This window comes from Malaclemys terrapin, chromosome 2 (assembly GCF_027887155.1).
Source record: "Malaclemys terrapin pileata isolate rMalTer1 chromosome 2, rMalTer1.hap1, whole genome shotgun sequence".
NCBI lineage: Eukaryota > Metazoa > Chordata > Testudines > Emydidae > Malaclemys > Malaclemys terrapin.
In genome coordinates, this window is record NC_071506.1 from 194,272,304 (window position 1) to 194,293,659 (window position 21,356).

The following is a 21,356-nucleotide window of genomic DNA, read 5'->3' on the forward strand; positions in this document are numbered from 1 at the left end:
TGAACTTGAGCCTTTATCCTGAGATGAACTTTATTTTTTGACCAGCTCACTAATTATGATTGAAAACACTGGCCCCTCTAAAGCAGCACATAAGCCTTAGAATTAGCAGCAGCAAAACTGGCCCTAATTGGTCAATTTACATAAAAGTGGAAACATAAAATGTCTAAATATAAGTTTCTGGCACATCTTTTTTCACAATTACAGTAAAATAAGGTACAACAGAGTGACATTCCAGCTGATTCGCACAGCAATCTGTGCCAATGTGTTTTCTAGTGACTGCTCTTCAAAGCAAGAGTGGAGACATGCAAATACTCTTGTGTGCAATTCAGGGTTCTAAAATAGCCACTAAATCATGCAACCTCCACTAGGTGAATAACAAAATGGCAGTGGGCCATTTTGCTAGTGGCTGGTAGGATTAAAATAGACAATTAGGAAAGGCGGGTTATTGGTATATTAACATTTCTCTCTCGCTCGCTCATTTTGATTCACCACGGAAATGGAACATGCCTGTAAGTCAACTTGTAGGTCCAGCCTCATTCAGATTGTATGTGGTTTCAACCGCTGACACCAGAGCCCGAGTAAGAAATCCCAACTGCACTAAATGAACAATCATTTTCTGGATTCTTGATCTGACAAAACAAAAGGAAAAGAAAAAAAAAAAAGAAAAAAAATCAAGAGTTGCTCTGAGGAGCAGTTTCCCTTCCTGGGGGGAAGGGGTAAAAATAGAAGCAGCTCATTAATATGACTTGACACTGCTTAATGGCAGCCAGTGTGAAGGGTCAGATCAGCGGGTTTTTCCAGCAGTGCTCCTGGAACACTACCAGCAGGTGTTGCTGTAGGTACAGTAAAAGACAACAATGAAATGAACAGAGCAGGATGGAGTGGAGAAAAAAAACAGAAAAAGGAATAAGCATGCAAAAAAGTAGTGATCAAATAGAGCATTCATAAAGCTTTTGGTAAAGCTGTATACCAATTCCCTAAGGAAACGAAGAACATGCACTGAAACGAATAATGTGGCCCTTAATCTCTCTCTAGAAATCCTTGTCATATATCATATGGATGTTAGCATGATTTACTTGGTAGCAGTCTTGCTCATTGTATACCTCAGCAACATAGCGTCTTACCTTGTGTGGCTGTTCACTAGAGTGCAGTACTTCGGAGGAAAGTCGCTGCATTGGTACAGGTATCGTACTTGGACGAGAAGTTTAACAAGGAGGAGGAAGTTAAAGATCTCACAATATGTTGGTCCTGAGTACAAGATAAACCGACTATGCTCCTGGCCAACTTTTTCTCTATCCATAAAGTCAATGCTGTGTGAGCTCTTACTGAGTGCATGATAGCTGCCTCGTTCACAGACATTCACTGCATTACTGATATCAGACTTGTTATTACAAAGAACTTTTGTTTGTTTGTTTGTTTTTTAGAGCTTTTAGAACCAAATCTCAGTCCCCTTGAAGTTTGTGTGGATACTTTAGGGTGTGAGAGGTGCTAGTTAAAACCAAATCAGTTCTAAGAAAACAGAATTCCATGCTCAAAAAGTTCTTTTCCCTGGCTTTATTTGTGTTCCAGAGTTTAAGATCTTGTCCTGAGAGTAAATATGTGTGTGTGCTCATCTGTAATGAAATTATATGCTCCTTCAAGTATCTCTCTCACTATCTCTAAAGAGGAAAATGCTCTCCCTAACAATTATGATTCTGAATGCCTACTGAAACCGGTTTCAAGAGACAAGAGCCTACACTCAGCAGCTTGTGGCACTCTGAACGGCTTATTTTAAGCATATTCCTGCAAACAACACAACCTATCTGGTCATATGGTTCCCATTAAGTCCTAATTTTGCTCATTTTACCAAACTTACCATGTGAACATGGCTCATTCTTCGACCATTCTCCATTCAGACGGGAGTCTATGCTGCATGAGCATTCCCTTGTACCAATGCAAGTTTAATATTTCTACTTGTTTTCCTGATCAACTTAGTCATATTCCAAAAAATGTTCATACCCATGTTACAAACGAAAATATATAAATACAATTAGAAAATATATTCTGAAGGATGGGGAGTCAATGGGTGTTTTGATGAGTAAGTACTGCAGAATCCGGCCCCAGGACCATAATCTGAATGACAAAAGAACCAGCAACAATGTGTGAGTACAAAAAAAGAAAGATTTTGGGCCCACTTTTGACCCTTGCACCGATTTTACTTTGGTGTTACTCAATCGACCTCAATGCAGTTACTCTTGATTTTCACTAATGTGAGATCAAATTCTGGCCATTTTTTTTACATGTGCCAAGTCAAACATTATTTACAAGACAGACAGTATGTGTTGTTAATTATAAAATTTTTTAGATGTCCTATTTTTTAAATATGTGATGCAATCTGCATGCAGAGAAACAAGAAGAATCGGATGTGAGCAACATGATCAAAACAAACAAACAAACAAAGTTATAAACAGCTTTAGAAGCCATCCCTAAATTAATAAAGAAGTAAAACTTAGCTAGTAAAGAATTATACCCATCACAAACTGATTCTGAATAAAATCATTCATTTTCCTGACTTTTCTTAAAACCAGAACTTGCAAGTAGAATCTTCAATGTTTTCTTACCATCAAAGCAGACTAAGACAATTATCTAATTAGTAATTAAATGGCTGACAGATCCTGTGATTGAACTAACAAACGCTTATCTGTATATATTTATCTAATAAAAAGTTGAAATTTGCCTCTTTGACTCAGCATGTTTACTTTCCGTCTGATTTTTTTAAGCTGTATACTTTAAATTGGAAGAGGGTTTAATACCGATACTTGAATCCATGACACTTGAATCCATGACACTCATACTAGACATCAGCTAATTACCAAGAAGTATGTCTCACACAGGAAAACAGTCAGTCAATTGATGATGTCAGTTGGATAAACCAATCAAAAACAATATTCCAACCCACCTAATTTTGATTTAATAGTTCACAGTATTCCAACCCATTTAAATATGTGTGAGTGAGTATACACATGAGAACTACAGTATACAGCTTCACGTTGTTCCACAAAGAGGAATTTGAGCAGTTCTTGACACATAATACACAGTCTCCTAGAGAGAGTGAAGACAGAGAGGTAAAAACTTTAAAGTCTGAGTTTTTTTTCTTTTCTTTTTTAAATTTAGACATTTTATCTGCATGTTGTCATGGATATATTTAGTGAATGTATGCACAAAAAATTACAGCTTATTTAACTTTAGATACTAATATGAATTATATTGTCTGTAGTTATCGGAGTAATATGGACTTTAAAACTTAAACATATTTAAGTGTGCACAGTACAGAATATATGTATATATGTACACCCAGTCTACATATTTGATTCAAAACTTTGGTAATGTAGAGTTCTTTAAATCAATAAACACCAAGATATGTTCGTACATATAACATATATATAATAGTACATATATATAACACGTGGCTAAACAACCACACTGGTTGAGAAACTAACTATATATACCTATACCTCTATAGCAATGTACATCCATACTGTACTTATATGTCAGATATTACTGTGATGGGTGCTACATAAGAATTTATATGGATATGTTAATACCTCATATTTATATACATACTTATCTACTTTACCTGTCAGTACCTGTAACTCTAAATGTATATTGTCATCTCAAATTATATTTTCAGTCAATTAAACTTTTAGTCCTATTTCAGACTCACTTTCAAACTTACTGTAATTACAACAGACTTTGGGCTGTTCATGAGACCCTAGATATTTATATATAGCAGGGGTTATGTTACAAAGATGTGTTTATAAGAATGGCTGCAGGGTTTATAAAGGAAATGCTGACAGACCCTTAAGTATAACAGTATAGTAACTGAGGTCAGTAGTGCTCAGATTAGGGAGTACTGTAGATGCTTTTTAATAGAGAAAAACTCTTATAAAAGAGCCCCATTGAAAAAAGAATTGCACTATGTAACATTTGCAAAAGTCTTGTTGATTGCACAAATACTTCTGTATATTTAATTTATTTTCACTATATTATTGCCTGCCCTTCCTCTCAGATCTCGTGCCTGTAATTGCTTTATGGGAATTGCAGATCTCACAACGCTTACATTTATAACTTCTTCCCACTACAAATACTTTTGATGATAATATACGGAACTGTACTAGTTGTAAGATAAAAGATGAGCATATATAAAAACACAAATTGTGTGTGTATGCGCGTGAGAATAAAAGAAAGAATGCACCTAAGAAAAAAAGAAGAAAAGTGATCTTAAAGATCTCTCTAAAAGGCAGTTAGAAAGAATCTTGAAAGTTTGAGGTGATAAATCCAGTTTTCCAGTTTTTCATTATAACGTCAAAGGAAGTTTTATAAGGAAGTTTTCTCACTTAAGTGTTTCTTCTTAGCTTGCTAAGGTGAGTAGAGTAGAAGATTATAAAGCATGTCAGGACAACGTGAGGTGCTGTAACGGACAAAGATAATGATTTTTTAATATGGGCCCAGATCTACAGCTGATGTTAAATGGTGTATGATTACTAGCAAAGGATCTGGCTTTTACTAGTATTTTAGATTTACTCATCCTATGTAATCACCTCTTCTGATGTCATGATTATACTATGTGGTTTAAATGAATGAAACAAAAGAAAAGTGCTTTCTAAAAACAATGGGCCAAATCTAGAAGACTTTACTCAGACAAATTTTGTATTTGCATCAATGAGGGTTTTGCCTGATTAGGGATTGAGTAAAAACTGAATCAGGGCTTTAAGATTTGGCCAGGTTATATATAGCATGTTTCACCGTCAAGCACTTTTCAGTCATTACTTGATTAACCCCAAACAGGGTGACCAGATGTCCCGATTTTATAGGGACAGTCCCAATATTTGGGGCTTTTTCTTATATAGGCACCTATTACCCCCCATCCCTGTCCCGTTTTTTTACATTTGCAATCTGGTCACCCTAACCCCAAACTTAAATGTATCTGTTTGAGAAGTTCTGGGCGAACACTAGGGTAGAATGAGGCATATATTTGGATAGGAAGGCAGTATCTTAATATGACACAGATATGTGCTGTACTGTCTCCTGCTTGTGTCTTTCTATGCTTGGCTGCACTGTGCAGCTGGAAAAAGTGTAATGTACTGTATAGCTCCCCTCGACACCCCCATCCCCCCAACAAAAAAGTTTTATTTTGCTCCCTTCAGATTTCTTGCCAGTGTTGATAACTTTGACCATTAAAAAGTAAATGGAAAAGTAGCATCTTTTCTCTTTTTTCATTCAGGACAGAACAATGTTAAGCTCCAAACATTCAGATTCCTTGTCTTCATACTCCCCCCCCCCCCCCCCCCCACACACACACACTATTTAACATCTAATATTGTACAGGAGCAAAAACAAGGTGCTTATCAACAGGGTGTACTCTTTTCTTTCATTCAGTTTTCTCCTGTTCCGTTAAGCTTGTAATGTTGTTGAAAAAATAGAAAAAGATGGGGAATTACAGCAAGGAAACTCAAACAGAAAAATTAAGAGAGAGAAAGAGTAAAGTCAAAAGAAGTGAAAGATTTAAAAAAAAAAGCAAAGGGGGGTGGGGGAGGGCAGAAAACATGAGTGGTGATATTTGAAGAGAGGTGTGGGTTAGGGAGCAATGAGCATAAGGAAGGCAGCTTGGCTGTTCCTCCCCCTTTCCTAATCATAGCCCTTACTCACAGACAAAACTCCCTCCCTCTCTCATTCACTCACTCACTTTAGGCCAATCCGTCCTCTTTCTCTCTGTGTGTGTCTCTCTCCTACTCTGAGACAGAGTCAGAACTCTTCTCCCTGACAGCCACAAACATCTACAGCACTTACTGCATTCAGAGGGGGAACCTGCAAACAAAACTTCACAGAAAACTTTCTATTCTTGTTCCAGAGAATTTGCTGAAGAGGCGAGGGGAAAAAAACAAACATACAAACAAACAACAAAAAACCTGTGTGTGAAGAGAGAGGAAAAGCAGGGCCTTTTAAAAAGGGAATCACAACAACTTTTGCTGCCAGGATGCCTTTGCTTTTGAAGAGAGGATTTTTGTTGGTGCTTTGCTGGATTATAGCGAGGAGTTCTCCAACCCCAGGGTCTGAGGGGCACAGTTCAGTTACTGACTGCCCATCGTGTGCCCTTGCCACACTCTCAAAGGATGTGCCAAGCTCACAGCCTGAGATGGTGGAAGCAGTAAAGAAGCACATACTGAACATGTTGCACTTGAGGGACAGACCTAACATCACCCAGCCGGTGCCCAAGGCAGCACTTTTAAACGCCATAAAAAAACTCCACGTAGGAAAGGTGGGAGAGGATGGCTATGTGGAAATAGAGGATGACATTGGAAGAAGAGCAGAAATGAATGAACTTGTAGAGCAAACTTCAGAAATCATCACATTTGCAGAATCAGGTGAGTGCTAGAAAAAATTACTGTAAAATATATCTTTCTATGCCAGAACTGCAAATAACTTGTTTCTTCTCCCCAACAATAATATTTCCTGTAAGATTATAGGGTGAAAGGGGGGGGGGGGGCAAAGAGAAAAGGACTGTAAAAGAATTTGATTAAGTTTTGGATACAGCTTACTTGCTTACACTTGCTAAACTCACACAGCCAAACAGTAAGGAAGCTATCTAACCAATCTTGAGCAGAAAGTCAGGCTGCAAAGGAATCTTCCAAACTGCTCGTGAAACCAGAGCAGTTGCATTGAAGTACTGGATCCTGGGTCTGATGGTGAAAGGGAAAGAGCTGCAACCTCTCAGAAAGTTTCTGATGAAAGAAAGGGATCTAAATACTATTTTTTAAAATAAACCTTCCTTGTTTAAAAAAAATACCAAGTAGGTATTATACCACATGGAGAATATTTAACTTAAGACAAGCGAGAGGGCATTTTTGTTGTTTAATTAGCACAGCATCCTAGGCAATACATTGTTTCAGCAACTGTCAGATAAACTTCAATAGAACCAGGACAAATACTTGTAGATGATCCAATTTGTAATGCTAACTTTTGCATGCTGGAAAAAAAAAAAAAAAAGGAGGAAAGATTCTGTTCCTAAGTGCTCCCTGCCAAAGAATGCAACCTTGACAGTGTTCACTTTGAACTACTCTGCTCTCTTTAATTGGTAAGAATAAAATGTTCAGTATATAGAATTTACTAACTAGTTGCTCAAAACCTCATCATGCGCCTATAGAAAGCCGCTGTAACGTTCTCTCCTAAATGAGTAGAACCAGAACTCAGTACAATAGAATATATGTATATGCATATACATAAGATCATCTACAACTTCCTATAGCTGTATCACCAATCTGAAAAGGTATGAAATTGCTAATAGCAACTGTTTTTATGATGCTGTCTAGCCAAAGAATTTTTCTTGTTGCCAAGACAGTTTTAAAAGAATGTCACTGTTTTGTTTGGTACAGCATATGGTAGGCAAAGTATGCACAGGAACTCCAAGCATTTTTGTTTAAAAGTTTGCTGCGGCAGTATAAACAATTAAGACAACACTCAGAATTTCCAGTCCTGAAAACCTGTTGACTCAGATGTTCTGTTTGCAGACAAGCCATGCACAGAAGTGTGCATGCTTTTAAGAGCAGACATTCCTGCCGGCTGTATGGCTTCCAACTGTACAAGAAGCCCTTGCCTTAGGCGTTCTTGTCAATGCAGCCGTTATCAGTTCTTTCCCTGGGAAGAGTCGTGCTTTTCTTCCCTTGTGTGCTCGCCATTTCAAACATTGGATAGAAGATCTCAGTGCAAGTGAGCACTTGAAGCAGCTGTGATTTTCTACCTGTTTAAGGAATGGACTTATGGAAGCAAAGAAATTGCTAGGCTAATGAACAGGCTCCGCACCTGGTTTTCAGCACCCCTCTCAAAGCAGAGTGGAACACATATGGAATGAATAGTGGTTTCTGTTCATCCTGTGAGTCCCAATTATTTGTAAACTCATTATTGTCTTTTCTGAGCCCTGATGCAAAGGAATTCTGAGTTTGATATATGCCTATTAAACACGACAGCCTTAAATTGCAACTCCTAATCCAATTGGCTCAGAGTCACATGACCAAAAATAATTGTGCCATTGCCCACAGACTGGCCAATAGTCCAGCTGCCAATCTCTCTGTTAATAACTACTGAATGCTCACACAACACCAATTTGATTTACGTCCATATAACAATCAATATTAATAACAAAATTAATTTAACAAGATTTGTGGTATCTAGTTCTTTAGCAGAATGCAGGGTGCAGAATTTTATTCTCTTGCCTTTTTGGTTGCATTGATGCACTCCACCTTCTTAGAGCCATGGCAGGTATGTTCTAAGAGATGTTTGGGGCCTTTTTTCCATATCAACTGGACATTTAGTTGAAAGGAGAGTAAGGGAATTTTTTTTTAAAGTGTTGAATAAAGTAGATATGTACAAGAGTCTAGGTTTATAATGGAAAAAAATGACTTCCAGTAGCGTCATTACTGCTAGTCAGTTCTTTAACCTGCTGAACAAATAATTTTCCTCTATAAATTCAAGATCTATTAATAATACTTTACAGTTAAATAACACTTTCCATCCATGGAGCTCACAGTGCTATACAAAACACTAATGATTTAATTCAGCTTGACGTCAGCTCGCTGACACATACTCACTTGTAAAGATGGAGGTTAAATCCTAAAGCAGTATTATTTGCCCTATTGTGCACATGTGGAAACTGAGGCAAAGAGAATTCAAGCAACTTCTCTTGGGTTATAAAAGAAGTGTGTGGAAGAGCCAGGAACAGAACACAGATCCCTGGGCAATCCTCAATGCCTATAACAATTAATAAGAAAACAGTTGATAAAGAGTCTACAACATTGAGGTATGAGACTAAATATACTCTTCTTTCAGTTTGGATAATATTCTTGCTACTCTTACTAGAAACCTCCATCATCTAAAAAGGAAGCAGTAGAGAATCAATGAAAATGAATGGAAGCTTGACACAAGTTAAATCAGCTAAATGCTAGTGAAAATAGGAGTAAGAATTCCGATTTTTGTTTGTGTGGGTGTGACCACACATAATCCTATTGTCCTTCACCCTCTCAGGAATTGTGGCTATTCTATACTCACAGGCATAAAAAGAGATATTTCACTTTTCATTGTGAAATCGTCTCCAGCTATTGCACACAACTATACAATGAAAATGAAGTGTGCCCACATTACTCTGTGCGTCTATTCTGTTCTTCAAAATCTATATTCAGGCTGATGTTTTATAAAACACAGAGACTAAAATGAAAAATAGGAGAGGATACAGATAAATGGGTGGGGGTGAGGTGGGGGGAGGGACTAGAGTAAATGTATTGAACTCTTCTAAAGCACAGGTGTCCTCATATCCTTGAGATCAGCAGAAGTCTTGGCAGGTATTTTTCACTGCTACAATTCCAGGCACATCTTTGTAAAACAAATGACCAAGAGTATTGGGCAAAAGTTTACAAAAGAACCCTTCTGTACCTTGGCATTCTAACAAATAAAACATGAAAATGATTTTCTACTTACATATCCAGCTAAGATTACTAACTGAGATTAGTTCTACTGTGAGCATCCTTTTGCCAAAACGCTGTGGTTTACTTCAAGGTCTTAACAGTTGTGTTAGAGAAAAGGGGGGGGGGCAGACATATATGTTCTTGACAAGCATAGCCACAAGTTTCCATTGCTTAGATAGCCAATGCTTATAAAATCTGGTTGGCTACTAAGCCCTTTATTTTTTTTTTAAATAGATAGCTTATTAGCCAATCAACTACTAAGCCCTGGGATAGTGCCAAGTGCATATACTGATCCTGGCAACTAAATCAGCACTGAACAGGGTTGCTAACATCAGTCACTGGGTAAGAGAGGGGAGTTATAAGCATTGAAATCCTAAAGCTTGTCATTAGAGATATCGAGAATAAATGAGAATTGTGATAGCTATTCACATCAGTTTTATCTTTTTGCGTCATTTCCTTTCAAATTTAGACGTGAATTGACTTGACAGTAAAAACTCAGACATCTCTTTTCCTAGACAGATAGCCAGCCCTGGCATTAACAGCAAGGTGTTTGGTGGGGATGAGGGGGAAAAAAAGGAGGATGGGTCATTTATCCCTCTTAAATTGTTTAATCAATGGCTTTTTTAAAAGATGCTTATTTAAGTGCACATCCTTCTGTGCTCAGTAAAGCACTCAATGGCCACAAGAGGGCACACTCTTCCAAAGCCTTTTCAGTTCATGCAAGTTAACCTGCCTTCAAGCTGCTATTTTACCTAATTGGATCCTGAATCCCAAAGATCTTTGTGCTTATCTGTAGCCTCTGAGTGGAGATCTTGTTTCTTCCATCTAGTTTAAAAGGCAGAAATTCACCAGAGTGGAAGGCTACCAGAAAAATAATGCAATGTAAGGAAACAGGCAAAGGAAGGGAAAAGATAAATCTGATCAATTGCTGGATGCTTACATTCTGGAAATCTAGAGATCAGAAATGATTTTTTTTTTAAACAGACACTGAGAAATGTGACCGTGAATCATCAGCTGAGCTGATTTTATCACAATTTTTCTAATGCAGTCTCCTTGGCTTTTAGAAAACAAATCTCTTTCCCCTTGTTGTTGTTGTTTTTTTTCCACTTTAGCATACTTTATCAAAGATTCCAAGTCTAACAAATGAAAGCAAATTACTTCTAAGAGAGGAAAACCCCTCTTCATTAAATGCATTTTACTGAAACAAAATGAGAAGCTTCTCTAGGGGTTGGTTTGGTTGGGAACAGTTTAAGAAAGTGCAGGTGAATCAGAGAGGGAGAGAACTAGTCTAGAAAAGGTATCTGCGAGAACATCACTGTGCGTGCAAACATGTGTGCACTTGTGTCTGCAAATACAGCTGTGTGGGCACACATTTGCTTGTATATATGCATAAGTGTGCCTATGTATTTTTATGTACATGTATGTGCCAGGGCATGCAAGCCTGGACATGGGTATGCATGTAGTGTTTCTGTGTAAATGGGTTTCGGTGCCTGGATAAATGTATGTGTATGCACGGCCACATGCATGCCTATGTATAAATGGATGCATATCAGTGTCCATATGTATATAAACTGGCCTGTCTGCGTAAACGTGTGCATAGATCTGTGATCGGGTGTCCTTAAATGTGGACATGTGTATTTGTAAGCGTGAAGTCAATATTGTTTGTGGCAACAGAGCTTTAACAATTTCATTTAAGGTCAAATGCTAGTTCATTTGAAGTCAGTGGAAATTTTGCTATTCATCTCAATAAGTACAGGATTTGGCCCTTGTTGCACAAAAGTGCAATATTTTTATGGAATGAGTGACAGTTTAGAATTAAAATCTGCAGTATTATTAACATCACACAAATTGTTCTTTTGTCTTCTGCAATACAATGAACCATTTTAACTTAACATTGCAAAAACCTTACTGGTGAAAGCACCCCTACAACGCCCTTGAAAAAACACACACACACACACACACACACACACACACACACACACAAACTCATGAGGGAAGATTTTTAGCTCTAGTGAAGGAACTCTATGTTGTAAGTGCAGAATGTCTCCTTTTTGGATAATAAGTAACACGTTAATTTCTGATAGAATAAAATATGAGTCAATAGTTAGTAGAGCTGAATTTACTCAAATTTCAGAGGAGACGACCTTGCCTATCCCTTTCCTGTTGGCCATTTCATGAACGTTTATGGGAATGGGTTTTTGTTCGCATGAACATTTGGGGAATGGCTGTTCTTCCTGCAAATACCTGTATTCACCTGTAGACACGAGTATGTGAACATGAATACAAGGTTTTTGCTATTTGCATCAGAATCGCTCTTCCCTCGTTTAAAGAGTTACAGTTATCCAGTCCGGGAGCAGAAACACACTCCTGCGACTTAGGTGACCAATCACACGTGAAGAATAATGAATAATTGGAGAGAATCATTGTGAGTGATCCATAGACTGAAATACATCCACATAAATTGCCACTGAATAATCATGAATAATGAAAAAATTGTAATAATCAGTCTGCTTAGGGATAATTGCCAGACAGTTAACAGGGCTAAATTCACTGGATAAACTGTGAACAATTCCTCTAGCTCTAGTGGTCATTAGTAAACCTTTCAAGCAATTATCTCTCAACCACACTCTTCTCTTCATTCCCTCCGAAAGAACCTTTCTACTAACCTATTTCTTTTTCTCTGTCTCCTGGGGAACGAAAATGAGGAGTAAAGAGAAGGATGCTTTTGAATGTAATTACAGATTGGCACACTGTACAAATCTCCCCCCCCCACCACCAAATCTAATCATAGGCAGTAGTAAAGTTAGCAACTTAAAAAAAAAAGCTTGCTTTGTAGGGAAAAATAGTTCACTTACAGTATAACATAAAAATGACTCAAAATGAAACAGCAATGAAGAATGGAAATTTAAAGTCACAGAGCTCTCTTACACAGTGAACATTTTTCCATGGCCAATTTAAATGTCATGTATTAAGAGTAAGCTCCACTGTAATGGTAGGAAGTATAATTGCTTCCATGGGTGGTAGTTGGGTCTGGGAGGAGGGGAAACAAAGACTTAATCATTTAATAACATTTGGTTGAGGAATGGTTAAGGAACCTGCTTTAAATGTATTATCATTTTATTCAAAAAGATCTTCTAAGTTGTATAATTTAGGCCCTACCTGTGTAGGTGCACATAGCGCAAACTCACAGGGCCCTATCCTGAGGCACAGTCTAAATCTGAAGTCAGTAGGCTGGAACTGCATACTAAGGGACTCAACTTGGCAGAAGTGAGGAAAGGAACCATGAGCCTCAGAGTGCACTTTAACACCAGCGATCCTGTGGCTTCTATTGAGAGACCTAAGAGGGAGTAGTAAATGCAGCCTCATGCGGGGATTGGCTCTGTGGGGCCACAAAGTGCCTGGACCCACTGGCAAAGCCCCTGTTTATCTGTGACATGCCTGCTTTCCTTCTGCATTCTCCTGGGGGACACCAAGCACACAAAAGCCAATTCTGAAGAATGAAGAGGTTTCAAAGTCCCTCACCTCCCAGCTCTGGCATGGGTTTTTCTAGTGATTTGCCACCTTCCCTGTCCCCTTGCCCCCATTCCACGCAGTCGAAAAAAAATAATTCTTCCATATTAGGTCATTATACACAGACATAAGCAGCCTTATGATTGCCCTTACAGTTTTTGCAGCTTGGTACATGGAGGATTTAAATGCATCCTTCCTTCCCACCACATGTTCAGGCTCCTGTCCTTAAAGGTGTGCAAGCAGGGCCGGCTCCAGCATTTCTGCCGCCCCAAGCAAAAAAAAAAAAAGCCACGATCGCGACCGGCGGTGGCAATTGGGGAAAAAAAAAAAAAAAGCCACAATCGGCAGCGGCAGTTCAGTGGCAGGTCCTTCGCTCCTAGAGGGAGTGAGGGACCTGCTGCCCCCGAATTGCCGCAGGTGCCGCCCCTCTCCCTTGGCCACCCCAAGCACCTGCTTGTTAAGCTGGTGCCTAGAGCCGGCCCTGTGTGCAAGCAATATTGAAGGGCAAAAGATGATAGCAAACTCTCATTAAAATATCAAATAGTGTTGTTCTATTTCCCTCCCACTGAATAATTCCTTCCTTATAAAAGCTTTTACCACATAACATAAATTATTTTTTATTTTTCACTTTTCTCCACAACTTTTGCCAACATATTTAACTTTGCTAGAAGATTCCTGTTTGCTCTTTAGAATCAGGACCTTCTTTGTGGCAGAGACCGGCCACAGCTGGGAAGTAGAGATGTGGAATCAGATACAAACATCCCCAATGTTTTGTTAAGGGGTGAGAGGCACTCAGATCTGGGGTTCTGGAATAAGCACATCTCTCCCTTCTCTAGCACTTTCTCCTGTGATAACACAATCCAATATTTTGTCAGTATCACACAGAAGGGATGAAGTGGTCAGCAGTGTTGGATTGTGGGACTTTCCACATGAATCAGGCAGGAGGAGCAGGATGATTAGAAATGGAAAAAGTCCATTGAAAATCAGCCACAGCAGACAAGGAAATACAAAAAGAGGACAACGAAAGTATTGCTGTGAGCTTGTGATGAAATGATACCACCCAAAACATTTAGTGAGATCTCTTTTGCACCTTCAGTTATCAGACAGACTACAGCATGCTTTTTCATTAGACAACTATATATAAAGGCAGTGTACATTTCCAAAGCATTACGCATTACGCAAGGTTTAACTGAAGCTAAATCCCTGAGCAACGCTTGGGGAAAAAGGGACTGCAGAATCTCTAACCTAAAACATTTGAGATGTGATTCCTCTTAGGATATTTATGTGGCTTTTTTTAAATAAAGACTCTAATATGGTGAACGTTCATTCATATTGGGCCAATTCTTGAGGTCTAACTCAGCTTTTACTCAGGCAAAACTCTCACTGACTACAATGAGAGTTTACCTGAAAGAGGGACTTTGTACAAACCAAGTTAGGACTTCAGTATTTGTACTGTTAGTTCTTTCTCAGAAGCGGATTACAAAAGATCATAGTTAGTTGATTTGGGATTTGGGGTGAATTCAAGAGAGTTTTGATTTTTCCCCACCACTATTTTAATTTTCCCTCCAGCTTTGTTCCATACTGGCCTCCTGAAAACAGACCTAAAAAGGGTTTTTTTTTAACATTATAGAATTTTCTGCTAAATAGTGTGGGCTTGAGGACTGCATAGAATTTTTTTTTTCATACAGAAGCATTAGGACAGTTTGATTTTTTTGCATCTCCCTCTTTCCTTGGAATTTAAATCCATAGTTCTTTATGAAAACATCTCGAATAATGTTGGTGATGCTGTTATGGCATTAGACTCATCTTATGTTACTTTGCAGCAGCCGTTCAGAAGTGAGGTAAGGCAAAAGCATTGAAAGTCTATTCAAATACTTCATTCTGTATTAGTCCATTTTTTTATTACTTCATTAAGTAATTAATTCAACTTTCAGAAATATGGGGACTTATGAAAAACTAATTTTAAAAGATCTAGAGATTTTGTGTCTTTCATGCAACATCTGTCCAAACTGAATAACTAAATTGTTACGCATACTACTCATCAGCCTACATATAAGGTAACTGTGGCTATTTACAGATGGAAGTATGTCACTTTATAATTATTATCAGCTCCCGTTATAATGCTAAGAACAGAAATGTTAAATATTGCACCTGGACACCTAACAGTATTAAGTAACCCTTTAATAAGTACTCTCTTTATAAAGCCCCTTTCTCATTATACATTAGAACCAAAAGCCTAGATTTGAATTCCCTTGAATTTAAATGTGTTTCATATCTAGATCCAGATCCAAATCCAAACCTGCAGCATAGTTACACTATTCTAAATGCTTTGCTCAGAAGTTCAGGCGCGTAACAAAGGGGGTGCGTGTATCATACTTCTTGAGAGATAGACCATAATAAGCCACAAAAATTCAATTCCTGGTCCAGAACTCTTGCATGTTTTGGGGTGCTCTGATTTAGGTTTTGGTTTGGCCCAATACAGAGACCTGGGCAAGCTATAAAGTTGGGGTCCAGATCTGAACTTTTCCAAATTTCTGGCATATATGGAGTTTTGGTTAATGCCCATCTGTATCAAAAACCTTCCGCACTTATAAAGCAGACAGCTTTGCCATAGTTTGTTTACTGCCAGAATGGAAACATGAGCACCAGCCATGCAATAGCAAAAAGGGTTAACTCATTTCCTTTTAATTACTATCAAGTGATGGTCATTCTCAGAAAACCTCACATCTCAAAGCTTTTGTCAGCTTGGATTGGCACGCTAGAACTCTCTGGTCTCTTTTCCCAAAACTTCTTACTAATTTTAACTGAGAAAAGATACACCTCTGAAAGCAATACATTTACCCCACAGTCCATGAGAACCTATTTAACCCCCTTTGGAGACAGGTATCAGCAAAGTCGATGGGAAACAATCCATGTGTTTTTCTGTCCCAAGGACTGTTCAAGTCCACAATTTCATACTCTCACTGGGAAGTAAAATAAAAATAAAACAGTGTGCCCTCTGGCCACTCTAATTTAGAAATTACTGTCTCTTTGACCTGGGAATTCCACCTGGAGTAGCTGAATACATCTGTATCAGGACTTCACAGAAAAAAGAAAGCAACAGGTAGCTTAGAAGGCAGTGTGGACAGGGTTTTAGGAGCCAGGAAATCTTGAGTTCTCACACAGGGTTTCCTCTGTGGCCTTAGGTAAATCACTTAAACACTGTGTCTCAGATTCCCAATCTGTGAAATGGGGATACATCTGAGGGGCGTTATGATAACTAATTAATAATTGTTTGTGGAATTCTTTGATGAAGAAGAGCCAGGATCAACAGCCTTGCTGATGCAATAGCACTTTTCAAGTGACCTTTTTGATGCTTTGGTCCTACCATTTCAGTCTTGATCAGCGGTTGCCCTTGATACCCTGACTCGCATTGAAGAGTACCTCACTCAACACCTTGCTCCACAAGTGTGATGCAGTTTGAATAAGGGTTTCAGAATCTGTCCCTATCCATTTAAAAGTTTTACATCTATAAATTCCAAACATCTGCTGCCTGCCCAAGAAAGAAAACATGTAGTCCTTTACCCGCAGGGTGCTGGTCTTCTCTTTCTCTAAAAAAAAAAAAAATTCCAGCTTTCCTACAAATCATAATGCCGTAGTCTTAGACACAAACCATCTCTGTTTCTTTTTTTTTTAAAAACCAGCCAATTCATTCTCTCTTAACTTCTTCATGCTTAGTGATCAAACCATAAAACAGCCCTCATCGTTCACTTTAACTTCCGCCAGGGATATGAGATCTGTATCAAAGAAACTCCCTCTCCCCAGCATAATCATCATCACTGGCATCCCAGCAAGTTTATATAGTTATGCCAGAGAACCTTCTTCAGAAGGTTCTTTAACTCATTTATTGGTGGATTTGCCATTACATTGGTGGATGTGCCAACGGGCACACTATGTTAAATTAACAACAGAATCTATAACTAGTAGTTCACAGGATTAAGTGTCTGGCTGCAGAACACTAAGCCATTCCTGAAATGTATAGATCTGTGAATCTCTGAATGCTAAGAGTGATATTTAAGTATTGCTAGGTTTCTGAAACTATTGGCATATACTTCCTTGGTGTAAGAACTTAATGAAGAATGATGATGATTTATATGGGCCAGATCCTGCTTCCTTTGGCAAATCCCCCATTGACTTCTGTGGACATGGATCTAGCCCCCCAATTTTTATCACTAGACACAGATTTGGATGCGTATTATATATTTTCATGGGCTTTTTTTTTAAACAGCGATTACTTTCCCTGTCAGTTAATAGCAATCACAAGAGAAAGCCGAGCAAAATTAACCCCTACACACCAAGTAATGCCCACTTGCCATTAAATGCACTGCATGAATTCACATGTATGATTAATGCTCCCATAACAAAATTTTATATGAGAAAAAAATAGGAAAACAAATACTTCAGTAAATAGAGAATTTCCAGTGCAGGAAAAGATAACATCAAAGAGATGCGGGAGACAGAGGGGGTTAGCAAGGCACAGTAGGGAACACTCAGAATATTAAATAGAAACATAACTTAGGGAATTTTATTCTTCTGGTGACAATACAATCTTATCAAAGGAATGAAAAATACATACTAACCGATTCTTCCCATCTGTTTTTATTTATCAACTTCAGGCACGGCTAAAAAAATGCTGCACTTTGAGATTTCCAAGGAAGGCAGTGACCTCTCGGTAGTGCAGCGTGCTGAAGTGTGGCTCTTCCTGAAAGTCTCCAAGGCTAACCGAAGCAGAACAAAAGTGACCATCCGACTGTACCAACAGCAGAGACAGCCCAAAGGCAACTCTGAAGGGGCAGAAGAAATGGAGGATGGAGGGCTGAAGGGTGATAAAAGTGAGACTCTCATCTCTGAAAAGGCGGTGGACACCCGTAAAAGTACCTGGCACATCTTTCCTGTCTCCAGTAGTGTGCAATACCTGTTGGACCAAGGCAAGAGCTCCCTTGATGTAAGGATTGCCTGTGACCAATGCCAGGAGACTGGAGCTAGCCTGGTGCTGCTGGGCAAGAAGAAGAAAAAAGAAGATGATGGGGAAGGGAAAGAGAAGGAAGTTGGAGAATCCACAGTAGAAGAGGAGAAAGAGCAGTCACACAGACCTTTCCTAGTGATGCTTGCCCGGCATTCAGATGACCGCCTGCACAGACGACGGAGACGGGGCCTGGAGTGTGACGGCAAGGTCAACATCTGCTGCAAGAAGCAGTTCTTCGTCAGCTTCAAGGACATTGGATGGAGTGACTGGATCATTGCTCCCACAGGTTACCATGCCAACTACTGTGAAGGTGAGTGCCCCAGCCACATAGCGGGCACATCTGGTTCATCATTATCCTTCCACTCCACGGTCATCAACCATTACCGCATGAGGGGCCACAGCCCCTTCTCCAACCTCAAGTCATGTTGTGTGCCCACCAAGCTACGACCAATGTCCATGCTATACTATGACGATGGACAGAACATCATCAAGAAGGACATTCAGAATATGATTGTGGAGGAGTGTGGCTGCTCATAGACACACACTCACACCAAGGGCCTGCTGTCTGTGTGGAAAATTGAAAAGAAGCTGCAGTAGAGGAAAGACCCGACTTTGGTTTAATCTTTCCAAATGAAACAATTAAAAAAAAAAAAAAAAGACAACACATGGAGTTCAAAAAGACTAAAGACAGACAAAGGAAGAAAAAGAGCGCATAAACAAACAGGGCTTGAATGAGAAATTTTTTGAATAGCAGTGTGGGGAGGGGGATTCCCCTTCCTTTCAATATGTTCCATATTTTATTATATAGTATGTTAAACATTATTCGTTACAAGGAGAATTGTGTTTCCTCTCCTAGTTACCCATCAGTTCAAGCCCTGGTAGCAGCTTGCCTAACCTGCAGCAGTTTGGACTCTGAGTCCAAAATGGCATTGAAATTCTTAGAAAAGCCATGTGTATGAACACTACATTCACTGGCACTTTCCCCTCTCCCCTCCCCCCAATTTACCAAGGACATAATGAGAGTGTATGTACCATATGTGTGTGTGTGTGTGTGTGTGTGTATATATATATATATATATATATGCCTGTGTGTGCACGTGTGTTACACGAGCACACACACAAATACACACATACGTATGCGCACACACACACAAATATACACATACATACACTTACTTATGTTGGTAAAGGGACAATATTGCGCAGGTGTTCACACCTTCATCTTCTGCACTACATTTGCAAACCCCCCCCCCCCCCAAAAAAAAAAAAACAAAAAAGAAGAAAAAAAATGAAAAAGAATGAAAGAAAGAATACAAAGTTACATTTCGTTAAGGTGCTTACAACATTAGAACTATGCAACCTAGTTGGTTTGAAACTGTTTACCTGAGAGAGAAAGGAAAAAAAAAAAAAAAAAAACAGAAAGACTTTATTTAATGGAAGTAACTTTTTTTTTTGTTTCAATGAGAGATACTTGAAAGGAACATGTTTGTCCAGTTACTGGAGCCGAACATTTCTATATTTTGTAAAAAAAAATTTTTTAATCGTTTACTATTTGCACTACAATGGTGTTTGACCTGTCTAATCTTTATTTAACAAGTATATTCGAGGGAGGTTGATTGGGAGTAGGAGGGATTGAGAGCTGCACTTATTGTGGGCTATACAAGAACTGCTACAGCACACAAAATAGTTATTTATATTATAATAATTATTATTATTTTGTACCTTAAAAAGAATAGACACATACACCAAAGACATTTATGTGAGCCTCTAAACAGTCTGTTTGTGGTTGGTACCGGTCATAAGTAACAAGTCAGGGTTTAGATTAAGGGGACAATTAGGTTGATTACATTCAGGCTGAAATATTGCCCAAAACATAACATTGCGATCTGGATTTAGCAGTGGATTTCAAACCCCTAGAAAGTCCTGGGGTGCTTGGGTCCAAGAATCTATTTCAGGCCCATCTGTGATAGAATTGTTACTTCTTTCACATTCATGACACTAAGACTTTTTCCTGATGTACAGCAGCTGTACATTGTAGGAAAACAACTTCATACAAGGGGGATATATATATATACGTATATATACACATGGTATAAGCACTTCAGGCTTCACCCTAATGTTCTTAAAGCAATGAATGGTTGTGTGCAAAGCACAGTGTATTAAAAGATTATTTTTTATTGCGTGGAAAGGAACACATTTAAAACAGTCCCTCGTAACAAGAAATCTAAAGCTCCAGTGTACCACTTAGCAAGATCTGATGTCATATTGCATGCAGCTTTGGGCCCTCCCCACCATCACCCTGGTAGAACACAGAGCAAAATGAAAGCTATGGTATTATTTCTATTTTAAATACAGTCTTTAACTGGCTGTCTCAACCACCGCTCTCCAGTCTGGCGACTCTTGATGAGTTTGCACACTATAAGACCTAATTTTCAGTGTCAACACCTAACCTGAAGGGTCCAACCCGTAGGGCATAGGTAGATAGGTTTTTAAAATTCTATCACTGTCATATTTAAAAGAATGCTGAAGTAAAAACATTTGTTGTTGGGTAGGGGAAAAGGTTAGAGGGAATGGGAGGAACCTTAAGGCCTTGTCTACACTGAGTTTGGAAACCATGAGGCCTGATGCTGCAATTTCTTACCCGTGTGAGTAAAGGTTTGCAGGACCAAGCCCCCATGTTAGCAACATCCTAGTGAGCTGTGCTTAAAAAAACACTTCTTGCTAGAAAAGCATGAATATGGTTCCCCATCTTGGCGATAGCACGGTTTGTAAAAAAAACAGTTTTATAGCACAATTAAGCCCTGTCGACATTGGCCAGGGATACAGTGTGTTAGCACCTTTATGGCAAGAACCGTGTTTAAGCAGTGTAATCAGGGCCTTCATTTTTGTCAGCCAAAACTCCGTGTGTGTGTGTGTGTGTGTGTGTGTGTGTGTGTGTGTGTGTGTGTGTGCCCACGTTTGTATGAATCAATTGAGATTTAAAAAAAAAGGAAAAAAAATTCCTCTGTTGAATAAATATCAACGTATGTGCTTATAGCTAAGTTTTCTATCTAATTTATTCCATAGTATTTAGATTGCATAGTACAGCTAATGGGTTATACATTTATGTACTTTTTATACAATGCATTTTTTACAGACTTGTTTGCAGTTTGCAAAAAAAAAAAAAACTTTGTAAAAATTGTAACAATTAGGTAAACACTAAATTTGTCACTAAAGTATTCTATAAGATATCAAGGCTTTCTGATTTAAATTTTTCACAGGAGTTTTTTTTTTTAAGGGGTTACTAATTGCCAATGCTAAAAATAATACATAAATAATTTCTCTTTGCAAATTAAACAAACCAAGTG

At 38.6% G+C, this 21,356-nt stretch overlaps 1 protein-coding gene across 1 annotated transcript; it reads left to right on the plus strand.

Moving 5' to 3' along the window:
- The first annotated feature begins 5,749 nt into the window (after positions 1 to 5,749).
- On the plus strand, positions 5,750 to 18,671 carry INHBA (inhibin subunit beta A). The gene is made up of 2 exons (XM_054019133.1): positions 5,750 to 6,404; positions 17,660 to 18,671. Exons 1-2 carry the CDS (start codon positions 6,017 to 6,019, stop codon positions 18,544 to 18,546), a joined length of 1,275 nt encoding a protein of 424 aa, XP_053875108.1. The 5' UTR covers positions 5,750 to 6,016; the 3' UTR covers positions 18,547 to 18,671.
- Positions 18,672 to 21,356: the final 2,685 nt, after the last annotated feature.